We start from the raw sequence: 15990 nt of genomic DNA, 5'->3' as shown, positions 1-15990 counted from the left end.
AAACCTAAATGACCGAGTTTGACTCATAATGCACAGGAGGAAAAATTATGAATATAATGAGAAAGTCATTATAGCTTGATAAGTTACATCAGATTTTCATCGAAGTTTGGTCAACGTGTTCATTTTTACCATCAGGGTTTCATCAGTTTTTCTCGTATGCAAAACACAAAATCAAAACTGATGGTGGTTCCTCGAGCTTCTCTTAAAAGACCGTGAAAAATGGGGAGCAGGTGGATGGCATCTGAGTGCTGTCTGCTTTTTTTTATAGAATAATAGAAGTGCATTGGCAAGATTGATCTGTGACTCGGACATGTTCCTGCAATTTTGTATGGACCACTCTGTCTGCAAAAATATATGGACATGTCAACAGCGCCATAGATATAAGTTCTGTTCATGAAATACAAGGATAGAACTTGTACGAGAAAAACTGGCATCGGAATGTGCCCTAACCAGTCACATATAACCTAGATTAGAATGTATTCTATCATGTACTACTAAGACAACTGTCTTCAAGCACCGAGCTAGTACTCAGTCAGGGGTCCTGTGGATGAGAAATAGCTGTATTCTTTGGTGGTTCGGTTACTTGTCTGCTACTGTGCTGCTATAAGCAACACTTATCACTACCATCAGTAGCTTTGGTATCAGATCAAACTTAACACGTTGCTGCCATTTCTCTTGTGACCAAGAGAACATAACTGCTATAACTGCTGACTGCTATAATTTTTGGACTTGGACGCTAACTACACTGTACTCATGATCTCTGCACACACATGTATTCAGAGGAGAAACTCTTCACACACTCACCCTATCCTATCCGCAGGCCAAATCTAACATGTTGCTGTCGATACTCTGTCCCAGGACCACAAGATCATAAGTCCTCTCCTGGTAGCTTGGATTTTTCACTCTGGCTGGTGTAATTTTTGGCTGGTGTAATTTTTGGACTTTTTCTCTAACTACACTGTTCTCAAAATCTTCGCACACACAGTACTCACTGGAGTAACTTCACACACACTGCCTATCCGTAGGTCAAATCTATCATGTTCACACAAAAGAAAAGAAACACGACCGCACAGCTGCTGCTGGATCAATGATTGATTACGGTCCCTCCAGTTATAAGCATGAAACTGACATTGCGGTAGAGGTGCTCGTATGAAAAGAAGAGGAAACCATCAGGGAGTATGAAGAAAATTACGGCAACACTCACCGGTCCAAGTGTGGTGCAGATTCTTTTATTGAAGCCTCAGAAAAAACATCTCGTTCACGGCCCAGGGCAGTGGAACAGGAAAGGAGGTGAGCAGGATATAACGACGGCCGTTTCGCGCTTACATCAGCGCTTCCACAGGTCTCAGGATGTAAGCGCGAAACGGCCGTCGTCATATCCTGCTCACCTCCTTTCCTGTTCCACTGCCCCGGGCCGTGAATGAGACGTTTTTTCTGAGGCTTCAATAAAAGAATCTGCACCACACTTGGACCGGTGAGTGTTGCCGTATTTTTCTTCATACTCCCAAATCTATCATGTTGCTGTCAATGCTCTGTCCCAGGACCACAAGCTCATAAGTTTTCTCTTCATAGTTTGGGGTTTTCACTTTGTCTACTTTTTTTTTTTTAACTTGGGCTCTAACTACGCTGAACTCATGATCTCCACACATGCATGTACTCACAAGTCTGCAGAAACTGTTTTTGTCTCTATTTCCTTACCTGACCTTCCTAACCATGGACTTGGCAGTAGAGATGAGCGACTTTTACTTTTTTAGGATCAAGTCGGGTTTTGCGAAACCCGACTTTCTCAAAAGTCTCGTCGGGTGAAATCGGCCGATTATTGCGTAAAGTCGGGGGCCGACCGAAACACGAAACCCAATGCAAGTCAATGGGGAATCAAAGTTGGCAGTGAGTGGAGGACAGGAAAACACCTACAGTGCCCATTTTAATGCCCAAAACATCAATTCTTGTTACTTAAGCTTGTCAATCTTAATTTACCTTATAATAATAGTTAGGCATTGAAAATTGGGGGTCATTTGGCTAAAGTTGTGGGGGGGGGGGTAGGGCTGGCTCAAGTTTTTTGTGGGCCCAGGAAACGTGGACTACGTCACGGCGGTGGAGCACGGAGAGGTAAGTATTTCAACTTTGGAAGTGCTGTGATCCTGAGCAAGCAGGGGGGCCCACTCGTTCACATTGGCACTGGCACAGGGCCCCTCAAAGTACGGCGGTGTGTTTGACGGCGGGGGCACCTCCCACTGGCAGAGACACTTTTGCGTACTATGAGGGGCCCTGTGCCACTGACATTGCCAATGGGTATGCCCCCCACCTAATGAAGGAACCTGCACTTTCATCTGCACCTTCCTGTTTGTCCCCGTGTAAGGTGGTATAGTATGCGGGAAGGGGAACCAGACTTTCAGCAGGGTCAGATACTGGCTGTGTAGAGTGCAAGGGGAATGTAGTGGTCTGGGTCAATGTACCCGCAGACTCATCTAGCAGTGGCTGGGCAATGGGCAGGATGAGGAGGAAACACAGATATAGGCCCAAAGAATAAAGTAGGCTAAAAGCAGTTCAAAATTGGTAACAGAACTAAACAGGCGGCATTGTTTTGTTCAGTGGAGGAAAACTGTAATGAGTGGCAGACACAGTTAGTAGGCCCAAGTAATAAAGTGGGCCAAATGCAGTTCAAAATTGATAACAGGAGGACAACAACAAGCAGCGGCAGACACCGTTAGTAGGCCCAACCAAACAAGTAGGCCAAATGCAGTTTAATATGTGATATAGGCTGAAAATTGAAGCTCAGCTTTGTTCAGTGGAGGAGAAAAGCAAGGAGCGGCAGACACCGTTAGTAGGCCCAACCAAACAAGTAGGCCAAATGCAGTTTAATATGTAATATAGGCTGAAAATTGAAGCTCAGCTTTGTTCAGTGGAGGAGAACAACAAGCAGAGGCAGACACCATTAGTAGGCCCAACCAAACAAGTAGGCCAAATGCAGTTTAATATGTGATATAGGCTGAAAATTAAAGCTCAGCTTTGTTCAGTGGAGGAGAAAAGCAAGGAGCGGCAGACACCATTAGTAGGCCCAACCAAACAAGTAGGCCAAATGCAGTTTAATATTTGATATAGACTGAAAATTGAAGCTCAGCTTTGTTCAGTGGAGGAGAAAAGCAAGGAGCGGCAGACACCGTTAGTAGGCCCAACCAAACAAGTAGGCCAAATGCAGTTTAATATGCAATATAGGCTGAAAATTGAAGCTCAGCTTTGTTCAGTGGAGGAGAACAACAAGCAGCGGCAGACACCGTTAGTAGGCCCCACCAAACAAGTAGGCCAAATGCAGTTTAATATTTGATATAGGCTGAAAATTGAAGCTCAGCTTTGTTCAGTGGAGGAGAACAACAAGCAGAGGCAGACACCATTAGTAGGCCCAACCAAACAAGTAGGCCAAATGCAGTTTAATATTCGATATAGGCTGAAAATTGAAGCTCAGCTTTGTTCAGTGGAGGACAGCTGTATTGAGTGGCGCAGACAGACACAGGTAGTAGGCCTAAAATAAAATAGTAGGCTCAATGCAGTTTAAAATTGGTTACAGGGGTACACAGGTCGCATAGCGTTCTTCAGCGGAGGACGATTGTAAGGAGTGGCGCAGACAGACTTAGTAGGCCTAAAATAAAAATGTAGGCTCAATGCAGTTTAAAATTGGTTACAGGGCTACACAGGCGGCATAGCCTTGTTCAGCGGAGGACGATTGTAAGGAGTGGCGCAGACAGACTTAGTAGGCCTAAAATAAAAAAGTAGGCTCATTGCAGTTTAAAATAGGTTACAGGGGTACACAGGCGGCATTGGTTTGTTCAGCGGAGGATGATTGTAAGGAGTGGCGCAGACAGACTTAGTCGGCCTAAACTAAAAAAAGTAGGCTTAATGCAGTTTAAAATTGGTTACAGGGATACACAGGCGACATAGCGTTGTTCAGCGGAGGAAGATTGTAAGGAGTGGCGCAGACAGACTTAGTAGGCCTAAAATAAAAAAGTAGGCTCAATGCAGTTTAAAATAGGTTACAGGGGTACACAGGCGGCATTGGTTTGTTCAGCGGAGGACGATTGTAAGGAGTGGTGCAGACAGACTTAGTAGGCCTAAAATAAAAAAGTAGGCTCAATGCAGTTTAAAATTGGTTACAGGGGTACACAGGCGGCATAGCGTTGTTCAGCGGAGGACGATTGTAAGGAGTGGCACAGACAGACTTAGTAGGCCTAAAATAAAAAAATAGGTTCAATGCAGTTTAAAATAGGTTACAGGGGTACACAGGCGGCATTGGTTTGTTCAGCAGAGGACGATTGTAAGGAGTGGCGCAGACAGACTTAGTAGGCCTAAAATAAAAAAGTAGGCTCAATGCAGTTTAACATTGGTTACAGGGGTACACAGGCGGCATAGTGTTGTTCAGCGGAGGACGATTGTAAGGAGTGGATGACACAATTAGTAGGCCAAAATAATAGTGAGGTAAATGTCTGCCAAAAAATTTTTCATAAATAAACAGGTGGCATAGCTACATACAGGGGTGGGCTCCTCTGCTGAGTAGCAGACAGTGGTAGTTGGCGCAAAGTATTAACTGGTCTAAATGGAGGCCAGGGCCCCTGTATATTTTTACTATCATCTATCATTTCAACAAATTTTTATTGGCAGTGCCATTGAAGGATTTAACAGCACAGACTACACAGTGGTGGAGCGTGTCTGACGTTGGTTGTGCACCACCACTGTCAGAGACACTTCATTGTACTATGAGGGACCCTGTGCCACTGCTGTCGCCCAAGAGTGGGCACACCCACCTGTCCAGGCAAACGGCACTCGCACGGGTGCTTGCGGCTTGCGCTAGGTGGTGGCCATGGCCCTGTGGGGGGAGTCAGCCCATTTATGGAGGTAAAAAAATGGCCTATGGTGGACATTCAGCAGCTGCAAATGGAGGAATTGGAGCAGTCAGTAAGAGGAGGCCAAAAGCAAGACATTTTTCAGGCAAGCTACGTGTCAGCAGGGGAAGGTGGGGCAAAATAATTAGAAATCCATGATTCGTTCATTTTAATGAAGGTTAGATCATCAACATTTTGGGTAGCCAGACGAGTCGTTTTTTCGGTCAGTATTGAACCAGCAGCACTGAAGACTCTTTCTGATAGCACACTAGCAGCTGGGCAAGCGAGCTCCTATAATGCATATTCTGCCAATTCAGGCCAGGTGTCTATTTTAGATGCCCAGTAATCAAAGAGGAATGATGTGTGAGGGAGAACATCGATAAGGGAGGAAAAATAGTTAGTAACCATACTGGACAAATGTTGTCTCCTGTCACTTTGAATCGATGCAGCAGTACCTGTCGTGTCTGGGGTCATTGCAAAATCACTCCACAACCTGGTCATAAAACCCCTCTGTCCAACGCCACTTCTGATTTGTGCACCTCTAACACCTCTGCCATGTTGCCCCCTACAGCTCGTGTGAGAACCATCACCGCCGCTGTGTGCTGGGAATGCCTGAACCAAACGGTCTACAAGAGTTGCTTGTTTGGTAGCCAATATTTGCTCAAGGTTATCATGTGGCATGATATTTTGTAATTTCCCTTTATAGCGTGGATCCAGGAGGCATGCCAACCAGTAATCGTCATCGGTCATCATTTTTATAATGCGGGGGTCCCTTTTTAGGATACGCAAGGCATACTCAGCCATGTGGGCCAATGTTCCAGGTGTCAATTCACTGCTTGTGCTGGGTTGAGGAGCACTTTCTTGCAAATCAACATCACTTGTCTCCCCCAAAAACCTGACCTTGTAATGCCACCAGTTTCTATTGCCCCCCAAGAAGCATCCACCTCCCATAAATATTCATCCCCATCATCCTCCTCCTCCTCTTCTTCGTCCGCCACCTCATACAGGAGAGTTCCCTGAGCAGACAATGGCTGACTGTCATCAAGGCTTCCCTCATCCTCGGCTGCAGACGCCTGCTCCTTAATGTGCATCAAACTTAGCATCAGCAGACGCATTAGTGGGATGCTCATGCTTATGATGGCGTCGTCTGCACTTACCAGCCGTGTGCATTCCTCAAAACACTGAAGGACTTGACAGAGGTCTTGTAGCTTCAACCACTGCACACCAGACAACTCCATGTCTGCCATCCAAGTGCCTACCGTGTATGTGTATCCTCCCACAAATACATTACAGCACGCCTCTGTTCGCACAGCCTCTGAAGCATGTGCAGTGTGGAGTTCCACCTTGTTGCAATGTCGATTATTAGTCGGTGCTGGGGAAGCTTTAGCGAGCGCTGATGGTTCTGCATACGGTTGGAGTGTATGGGCGACCGGCGGATGTGCGAGCAAAGTCTTCGCACCTTGAGGAGCAGGGCTGGTAACCCGGATAACTTTTCAGGAAGCACTGCACCACCAGGTTCAAGGTGTGAGCCAGGCAAGGTATGTGTTTCAGTTCTGAAAGGGCTACGGCAGCCATAAAATTCTTTCCGTTATCACTGACTACCTTGCCTGCCTCAAGATGTACACTGCCCAGCCATGACTGAGTTTCTTGCTGCAAGTACTCGGCCAGTACTTCCGCGGTGTGTCTGTTGTCGCCCAAACACTTCATTTCCAACACAGCCTGCTGACGCTTACCACTAGCTGTTCCATAATGGGACACCTCGTGTGCAACACTGGCAGCTGCGGATGGAGTGGTTGTGCGACTGCGCTCTGTGGATGAGCTTTCACTTCTGGAGGAGGAGGAGGAGGGGTGTCGAATGCCTACTGCCAACTGTTTCCTAGCCTGTGGGCTAGGCAGAACTGTCCCACTATGGCTGTCCCCTGTGGACCCTGCATCCACCACATTAACCCAGTGCGCCGTGATGGACACGTAACGTCCCTGGCCATGCCTACTGGTCCATGCATCTGTTGTGAGGTGCACCTTTCTACTGACTGATTGCCTAAGTGCATGGACAATGCGGTCTTTGACATGCTGGTGGAGGGCTGGGATGGCTTTTCTTGCAAAGAAGTGTCGACTGGGTAGGTCATAGCGTGGTACTGCATAGGCCATCGGGGCTTTGAAAGTTTCGCTTTCAACCAACCGGTAGGGCATCATCTCTAATGAGATTAGTCTAGCAATGTGGGCGTTCAAACCCTGTGTACGCGGATGAGAGGATGAGTACTTCCTTTTCCTAATAAGAGTCTCTTGTAGGGTGAGCTGGACTGGAGAGCTGCATATGGTGGAACTAGCGGGGGTGTTGGTTGGTGATGGTATTCTTGATGTTGGCCTACATACAGTGTTTCCTACCAAGAACCTGGTGATTCCCTGACTGCTTTGGCCTTGCGATGATTCCTCCACATTTGCTGCAGGTGGTGTCCTAAACGGTGGGCTTACAGTGAGGGAAGCAATGTAGCGTTGCTGACTACCTTCATTCTGAGCGGATGCACCAACGTTACGGGACGTTTGGTAGTTAGTCCAGGCTTGCAAGTGCATGCTGGTTAAATGTCTATGCATGCACGTTGTATTTAAATTTTGGACATTCTTCCCTCTGCTAAAGGTCTTTGAGCATTTCTTACAGATAACTTTGCACTGATCATTCGGATCTTGGTTAAAAAATTCCCACACTGCACTCTTCCTACTATCGAATACCTTTTCAGGCATTGCACGCTGTGCTACTTTCACCGGATGGCCATGCTGTCCTAAAAGTGTTTTTGGTTTTGTCAAACGTTTTTGACCAGATACGGGCCTGCCAGATTAAAGCTGTTGCGATGTTGATACCTGCTCCTGATCATCCTCCTCCGCTTCAGAGCTACTGCCAGCGGCACCCTGTTCCCCCAATGGCTGCCAATCTGGGTCAACAACTGGGTCATCTATCACCTCCTCTTCAATGTCCTGTGCACCTTCCTCTGTGTCACCGTGTAAGGTGCTATAGCGTTTGGGACGGGGCACCATAGTCTCATCAGGGTCAGATTCTGGCTCAGTACACTGCGAGGGCAATGTAGTGATCTGAGTCAATGGAACAGCATAATAATCTAGCTGTGGTTGTGCATCCGTGCACTCCATGTCCGATTCATCTTGTAATGGGCTGTTAACTATTTCCCTTTCTAACCCTGGCACGGTATGTGTAAAGAGCTCCATGGAGTAAACTGTAGTGTGGCCTGCCGCATCCTTCACTTTTGCTTTGGGTGAAGGACACAAGGAAGCAACTTGTTCCTGCCTGGGAGCATCCACTGACGACTCGCTGCTTTTATATTTTGAACTTTCTGAAGAGGAGGCGAAAGAGCTAGAGGCTGAGTCAGCAATGAAAGCCAAAACTTGTTCCTGCTGCTCCGGCTTTAAAAGCATTTTCCTACTCCCAGATAAGGGAGCCTTCGAGGCCTTGTGTAGCCAGACGATGACGCTGTCTGAACAACTCGAGCCTTAGGTGCTATTTTGCTTTTCCCACTACCACCAGATGCTCCACCACCACCACCACCACCACCATCATTACCAGCTGGCAATGACCGCCCACGGCCTCTTCCACCAGACTTCCTCATTTTTGGGAAAATGTAACCAAACTAACAACCGTTATATGGTACTATAAAACAAGGTAGAAGGTGTATATAAACTTGTTGAGAATTTAAATCTCCCTTTTTTGGGGGGGAGACTGCACCCAAACTCAGGCCCAGTGTATTACACTACACAATGTAAGTGGCAGAACATGGCTGGCAGATAAACGACAAACAGAACTGACGCAGATTCACTTAGTGGCAATTTAAATCTACCTTTTTTGGGGGTTAAACTGCAGCAAAACTCAGGCCCTGTGTCTTACAGAACACAATTTAAGTGGCAGAACATGGCTGGCAGATATACGACAAACAGAACTGACGCAGATTCACTTAGTGGCAATTTAAATCTCCCTTTTTTGGGTGGGAGACTGCTGCAACAATCAGGCCCAGTGTATTACACTACGCAATGTAAGTGGCAGAACGTGGCTGGAATTCTTATTAAAAAAAAAGGGACTGTACTACAATAACAATTTCCCTTCAATGATCTCAGGACAAGTATGGCAGCCAGCAATAAAAAGGACTGCTGCACACAAAAGTGTGGACAAATAAACAATAGAACTGTGCAGAAAGGAGCAACAGGATTTTTGCTTTTAAAAAAGCAGTTGGTTTGCACAGCAGCGGTGCAAACAGCAATGCAGCTATCCGGGAGCCTTATAAGGCAGCCTAATAAGCTACAGAGCTGATGCACAGAAATCTAGCCTCCACTGTCCCTGCAAAGAAAAGGTGGTGTTGGACAGTGGAAATCGCTACAGCACAAGCGGTTTGGGGGTTAATATTTCCTCCCTAACAATATCCCTGCTTCTGACGAAGCTGCAGCAACCTCTCCCTATGCTCAGATCGGCAGAAGTAAGATGGCGGTCGGCGTGCACGCCCCTTTATAGCCCCTGTGACGCCGCAGAAAGCAAGCCAATCACTGTCATGCCTTTCTCTAAGATGGTGGGGACCGAGACCCACGTCATCACACTGCCCACACTCTGCGTCCTCCTTCATTGGCTGAGAAATGGCGCTGAAAGCGTCATACAAAACGCGACTTTGGCGCGAAGATCGCCGACAGCATGGCCGATCCCACACTGGGATCGGGTCGGGTTTCATGAAACCCGACTTTGCCGAAAGTCAATGATTTTTGAAATTGTCCGATCCGTTTCGCTCAATCCTACTTGGCAGGTCTGCTGTCCAATTCTTGAACATGGTAACTGGATGTTACATCAGCGTCTGTGTCAGTTATGCTTGTAGTATCATTATTTGATTTCTACTAGCAAATAGGGCTAAACCTATCAATGAATCAATGAATCGTCTCCTGCAGTGAACCCCACCTATCTTTCCAAAATGGTGTTGTAACCTAATATGGGAGAGAACCAAAGATAAGGCGCTCAGAAGCTTAGTACAGCTTGCTAGGAAAATCAGAAAAATACATGCAAAATGGAGGCTTACAATAGCGAGTTATCCAAGCACATCTCTATTGAAGGGGGGGAATAGTGTTGAGAGATGCCAAACTCAAAGAAGGTTTTGGTAAATTCATATTGGAACTTCCATACCACTAAGAGATTTTACATGGCAATGGGGTGTAAATGTTTCGATTCCACACATCACGGGACCACGAAACCTTTGATAAATTTGGTGACCAGGCACGACCGTGCCCTGTCCCATATATGCTACTCCAACTTTGACAAAGCTGGCCAGGACTGTTGTGAAAGCACCAAAATTTGCAACATTTTTGCAAAACTTCTCATCTTATGACTTTTCAAACTAAAAAAAAAAACTGGCATAAACACAGTGTTGAATTGCCACTTTATTTTTAGCATAAATACTGAAGAAGAGTCACAAAGAAACTACGAGTGACAAAAAGAGATGTGCAAAACATGAACATTTTCTTTTAAATAATTTAGGTTCTTTTCTTTATTAAATATTTTTATATACATATCAACATAAGATTGTAGCATACCATCCATAGAAGAGAAAATCATGCAATTCTGCTCTTTGAATGGAAAAAAATATATACTGTATATATATACGTGTACGTCCACGTGTGGTCAAGGTTTTTCCTCTACAGATTTACGTGCTAATACAAAACAAAATCTCAGGGTGTAACATCGGATTTAGCTGCAGATTTACAATTAACGGGAATCTGCAGCAAATCCAACATGTCTGAATTCACCTTTAAAGAAGACCTTCAGCAGGTCAAAAGTGGCTAATTTTATTTGCTCTTATTTTATAACTGCTGCTTCCATGGGTTTTCTGTTTTTATATTCTATAAATGCATCATGTAGTGTTTGAATTGTTTTATTTGAATTTTTTTAAGTTTGAATTAAGTGTTTTATTTTGGAGGAATCAGAGCTTCATATTCCGTTCTCTTCACACTAGAAGGCGTTCACTTCCTAGAGATTTGCACAGCTCCTACTGAACTCTAAATCCACGGATGGGCACTGAGTTAACTCTAAATCCACGGATGGGCACTTAGTTAACTCTAAATCCACGGATGGGCACTGAGTTAACTCTAAATCCACGGACGGGCACTGAATTAACTCTAAATCTATGGATGGGCACTGAGTTAACTCTAAATCCACGGACGGGCACTGAATTAACTCTAAATCCATGGATGGGCACTGAGTTAACTCTAAATCCACGGATGGGCACTGAGTTAACTCTAAATCCATGGATGGGCACTGAGTTAACTCTAAATCCATGGATGGGCACTGAGTTAACTCTAAATCCACAGTTGGGCACTGAATTAACTCTAAATCTACGGATGGGCACTGAATTAACTCCAAATCCATGGATGGGCACTGGGTTAACTCTAAATCCACGGATGGGCACTGAATTAACTCTAAATATACAGAGAGGCGCTGAGTTCCTACAAATTTGCAGATTTATTCACTTTTCTCTGATCTGTCTTAAATCTCATTAATTAAAAACAGGTCTCTTATTTTAGAAACTTTGGCTATTGATCCACCGAAATTCCTGGATTAACTCTATGTATAGGATGAGCTACTATCGATACTTCTAGGTTTTTACTGCATATTAATACATTATATTTTATTATTTTCTATGTTAGGCAAATTTACCTGACATGCCTGCCTAAATGACGCCACAATTTTTCTGCTGTTTAATACAATTTACTGTAATAACAGTATATATATGATGATCTTTTAACCCTCATGAATTTGATCAACCTGGCCTGAAAACACATTGATACAGACATCTTGAATAAAACATCTTCTTTGTCCATATTCCATGTAAATGGACCATCCTTTGTTAGCAGCCATATTTGTTCTGTCTTTGGATCCCTTTCCATTACTTCCAAGCATACGTTGGACATAAATTGCTTGCACAATGGAGAAATAAACTGACTTTTTAAGCTGAATAAAAATGATTGTTGCATTAGTACTAAATATCATAAAAAGACAAGGAAAAATACAAGGATCAACAAAAAACACTACATAAGTGACCTGCAGAACAGGCACATGAGTGACAACGTAAAAAGTATGAATGCATATGAGTGTTTAAGCATGCATACAACAGACACAGTGGTCATAATTATATATACTGTATATTTATGCAGATATTTATTGTAGTTTTCAGGCTATTTTAGACTTAGATCACCACTCTTCATGCTTAGATCATTGCTCCTAATCTCCCGTTTTTTGCTATATAGACTTACCGTATATGCTTTATTATGATCTGATTTCTGCAGAACAATAGTGGGCACTAATATGCCGAAATATAAGAACCGAGTAAAACTGATTACAGTCATATACAGTACCAGATAAATTAAACTAAAATATAGATATTCTGCCATGTAAATACATTTATATGTTATGAATATGAGGTTATAAGGTGTGACGCGGAGCTGGAGAATTTCTTAACGAGCTCATTGTCCATGGAGTCGCGTAGCATTCTCAGGAGCGTTCCTTGTAATAGGCAACATTTATCGTTCACCTTTGAATGTAAATGGAGGAAACATCAGTAAAGAAAAGTATTTACAAAGTTGCTTCACTTTTTAGAGAAATTTCACGCAGCTCAAAACATCGGATCGCACTATGACTAGTGTTAGTCTATGGGGCCGTGCGCACATCTGATTTTTTCCTCGGACAGAGACAGTCAGGGGGGAAGAAAAGTTGTGGCATGTGCGAGAATCAGATCACACTCTGGTCATAATTGACCCTATTCTCTCGGATGAGCAAATATTCGCTCGTATGACCCTAGCCTTACCAATATGCTTGATATAACTGTAAACCCCCACCCCCAAAGTGGTATAAAAAAAGAGCTTAAAAACTGGGGGGAAGATTTAGCAGTTTGCACCAAAAACTGTTTTAATGCACCTTGTTTATTATGAGTTTTAGACACTTTTCGCGCCTTGCCTGACAAGTGGCTTCACTGAAAGGGTTATGACTTAGCAGGAACATTTTATTTATTACATTTCTAATGTTTCTTCCTTTGAAGGATTTGTGCAATTTTTTGTGACGTTAAGTAACTTGTGATTTACAGGATGTTGATTTAGAAGAAGTTAATATATATATATATACTGGGAACCACATCACTGTGGTCATGTAGAATTTGCTTAAGAAAAATCAGTCCAAAAAAGGATAGAGACAATGGGCTGGGCACAAAGTGGACTCTTAACCTATTTTTCCAAATTCCTCAGCAAAAACAAATATGAAAAATATAATTTGATATCAGATAGCATTCAGATTCAGATCTATGCATTGATGTTATTTACCTCTTATTTTGATTCTCGCTTAATACGGATTTTCTTCTTCGAGCTGTCAGAGTAAAGTGATGAAATGGTCAGTGACACATATAATTTTACATGATGACTCATACAGTATATAGATAATACTATGTAAATTTTGGAAATATCATGATTCTATCAGCAAATTAATGTGTGCAATTTCTAGTTTAGGGTGTCCAACTACGTTTTCATTGCAATAGTCCAACACAGCAAGATGCAGGGCACGGCAGCAGTGTACAACATTGACCTTGAGGGCCCCAACGCAATGGTTAAAAGGCACCTACTTTCCACATTTCCTTTTTACAATACTCAAGCATTAGGGCCTAGTGTAACTGCTACTTTTCAACACTTTTTACATTAACTCCCTCCCATGTACTGTGCATGTCGTGGGCAGGTGTGTCCCAGTGGGTGAGCCACCGGTGTTATAACCAGCCCCCACCTTTATCAGCAGCAATCTGAGCTAACTCTGATCGCTGCTGTTACACCAAGGAGTCAGTTGTAGTGTCTTTATGGCAATATATGGTACCCACCAATTGCCATCTTCTCCAGCATCAAGTGACACTTTAGTCCTCTTCTGAGTCACGAGACAGCGCTTCTAACTTACAGGCGCACACTAGGCTACATGTGTGAGCCAGAAATGGCATTTACAGTATCAGAACGAAGCTCCACAGAGCACAGTATTGTCCGGAGAGTTGGAATCGTCATCATGTGACTCAGAAGAGGACGAGAGCGGCACCAGACACTAGAGTAGATGGCGATTAATGAGTATATTCACACACTTATGCTACCCTAACGTTTACGCAGTTTTAAGGAATAAAAAAAATATAACGGGAGTGATTCTGTATTAGAGTATTTACTACAAATGATCAAAAGATTGCAAGTCTCTAAAAAAAAGTAAAAGTAGAAAATAAGGAAACAATTGGAAAAACTCATACAAGTTTAGATCACCCTTTTTCTTAAAATAAAGAAAATAAAAATATTAAATTATGAACTTATTTGGCATCACTACGTCAGTATGGGTCCAAGCTATGAAAATATAAAATTGTGTAACCTGTCTGGTAAACACTGTAAAGGGAAAAAAACACCTGAAAACCATTTTTGTGGTCACTGCACCTGGTTTCATTAAAAATCACAACTTGTTCTGCAAAAATTCAATTCTTTCTACAGCTACGTTAACTGAGCAATTTTTTTTTAAGGTTATGACTCTTGCAAGAAGGGAAAGATAGAAAAATTAAGACAAGCAAAAATTTCAGCAGCAGGAAGATGCTAGTAGAGATGAGCTGCAGTACCAGACACAGCCACACAAAGGAGAGTGAAGCTGTTTTGGGTAATGCAATGTATTGTCCCAGTGGGTGAAGCTGCAGGTTAGATGCCCATCAATCACATGTTGATGTTATAAGTAGCCATCTGTGTCTTGTCTGTCAGAGACCACAGGCTCAAAAAAGCTACCTTGGCACAAGCCTCTTCGTCTGTCAAATTCCAGAGGAATCCTGACCTTCACCCCTTAACCCCTGTGATTCCCCTGCACGATCTGGTCTTACAACTGGGTCCAGTAGATTGCCTCCACGAAAGTGCTGCTGTCCGGTAAAGCAAACTAGAGGCAGGAAGGGTCCCCAAGCGGGGTCAAATCCAATAGGTCACGACAGGAACAGAATCATAAAACAAGAGGATGGTCAAAATTCACACCAAGGTCCAAAATTAGAGGGAATAAAGAAAACAACATAAGCAATGACTAGCACAAACCAGGCAGCAAAACTAATTGACTGGTAGTGGAAGTCAGAGATCCAGTGACTTAAATAGCTGGCAGCCCCACCCAAACTCTCAGAAAATAGTAATCATAATCAGGCAATTAATCTCATAGTTTATCACATCATGGATAAAGACATGAAGAACTGAGACATAGAAAGAATAAAATTGGATCTATAGCAGACATCTTAAGTGGACCTCATTTGGAGCACCACCATACATCCTATTTCAAGTATGATGGACTCATTGATTGCTTGGACAAATTATTCTACGAGAAGAATGGAAGAACAGTTTGATCCTTTGACTAGATCTTCCTTTGAGTTATCATTGTGGAGGAGTATTGAAATAAGTCATTGTTTAGGTAGAGGAAGATAAGGAAGGTATAAAGACTAGAGGCACATATTGGCATGGTTGCTTTGATACCCAAGAGATTTTACACTGCCCGAGTTAATAGAGATGCTACTAGTCAACGCAACATCTCCTTTGATTTTGTTGACAAGGCCCTCATTGCAAAAAGGCATTTGGCATTACCATCAACCATGTATGGGAGACTTTGAGAATATCAACATTTATACTGTGTATGACATATAAAAGCAGTATTTAGACATACCGCGTCTCCTGATGAGGATAAAGATGAGAATTGCGATGAGGAATAATAATAATAGTACTCCAACCACTATTCCAGCCACTGCACCACCGCTCCATCCAGAAGCTGCGAATTAGGAGGAAAACATAAATGTAGGAAAGAAAGAGATATAAATATAATATATTTTTGTCTTGATAGGTGAGTAGCTGCACTTTCACAAAACCTTTGATGTGTCGTAATCGTAAAGTTTTTATTGGTGGAGGTCCAAGTTTTGAAATCACCACTGATTACTGAAAAGATGCAAGTGGAAGACAGGTATATTGGACCTTCCTCAGCACTCATCATCAGATATCAAGAAGACAAACGCTCAGTTGATCTTTTCTGTCCCTCACTTTTAGTGATCAGAGGGGTTTCAGCATCTAGAGCTTC

General features: G+C 43.3%; 1 protein-coding gene across 1 annotated transcript in view; it reads right to left on the bottom strand.

Moving 5' to 3' along the window:
- Window positions 1–10316: 10316 nt before the first annotated feature.
- The window catches only part of LOC143767785 (hemicentin-1-like), a 47594-nt gene continuing 41920 nt past the window's right edge, over window positions 10317–15990 (bottom strand). The window contains exons 22-24 of the mRNA XM_077256306.1: window positions 15586–15687; window positions 13218–13260; window positions 10317–12436 (exon numbers count right to left, since the gene is read on the bottom strand). Coding sequence (XP_077112421.1) covers window positions 12433–12436; window positions 13218–13260; window positions 15586–15687 — 149 coding nt within the window. The 3' untranslated portion in view covers window positions 10317–12432. The remainder of the gene's footprint in view (window positions 12437–13217; window positions 13261–15585; window positions 15688–15990) is intronic.

The sequence above is a fragment of the Ranitomeya variabilis genome, chromosome 4 (genome assembly GCF_051348905.1).
Source record: "Ranitomeya variabilis isolate aRanVar5 chromosome 4, aRanVar5.hap1, whole genome shotgun sequence".
In the NCBI taxonomy this organism is placed as follows: domain Eukaryota; kingdom Metazoa; phylum Chordata; class Amphibia; order Anura; family Dendrobatidae; genus Ranitomeya; species Ranitomeya variabilis.
Note: the sequence above shows the minus strand (reverse complement) of the source record. Positions and strands in the feature narration are given on the sequence as shown.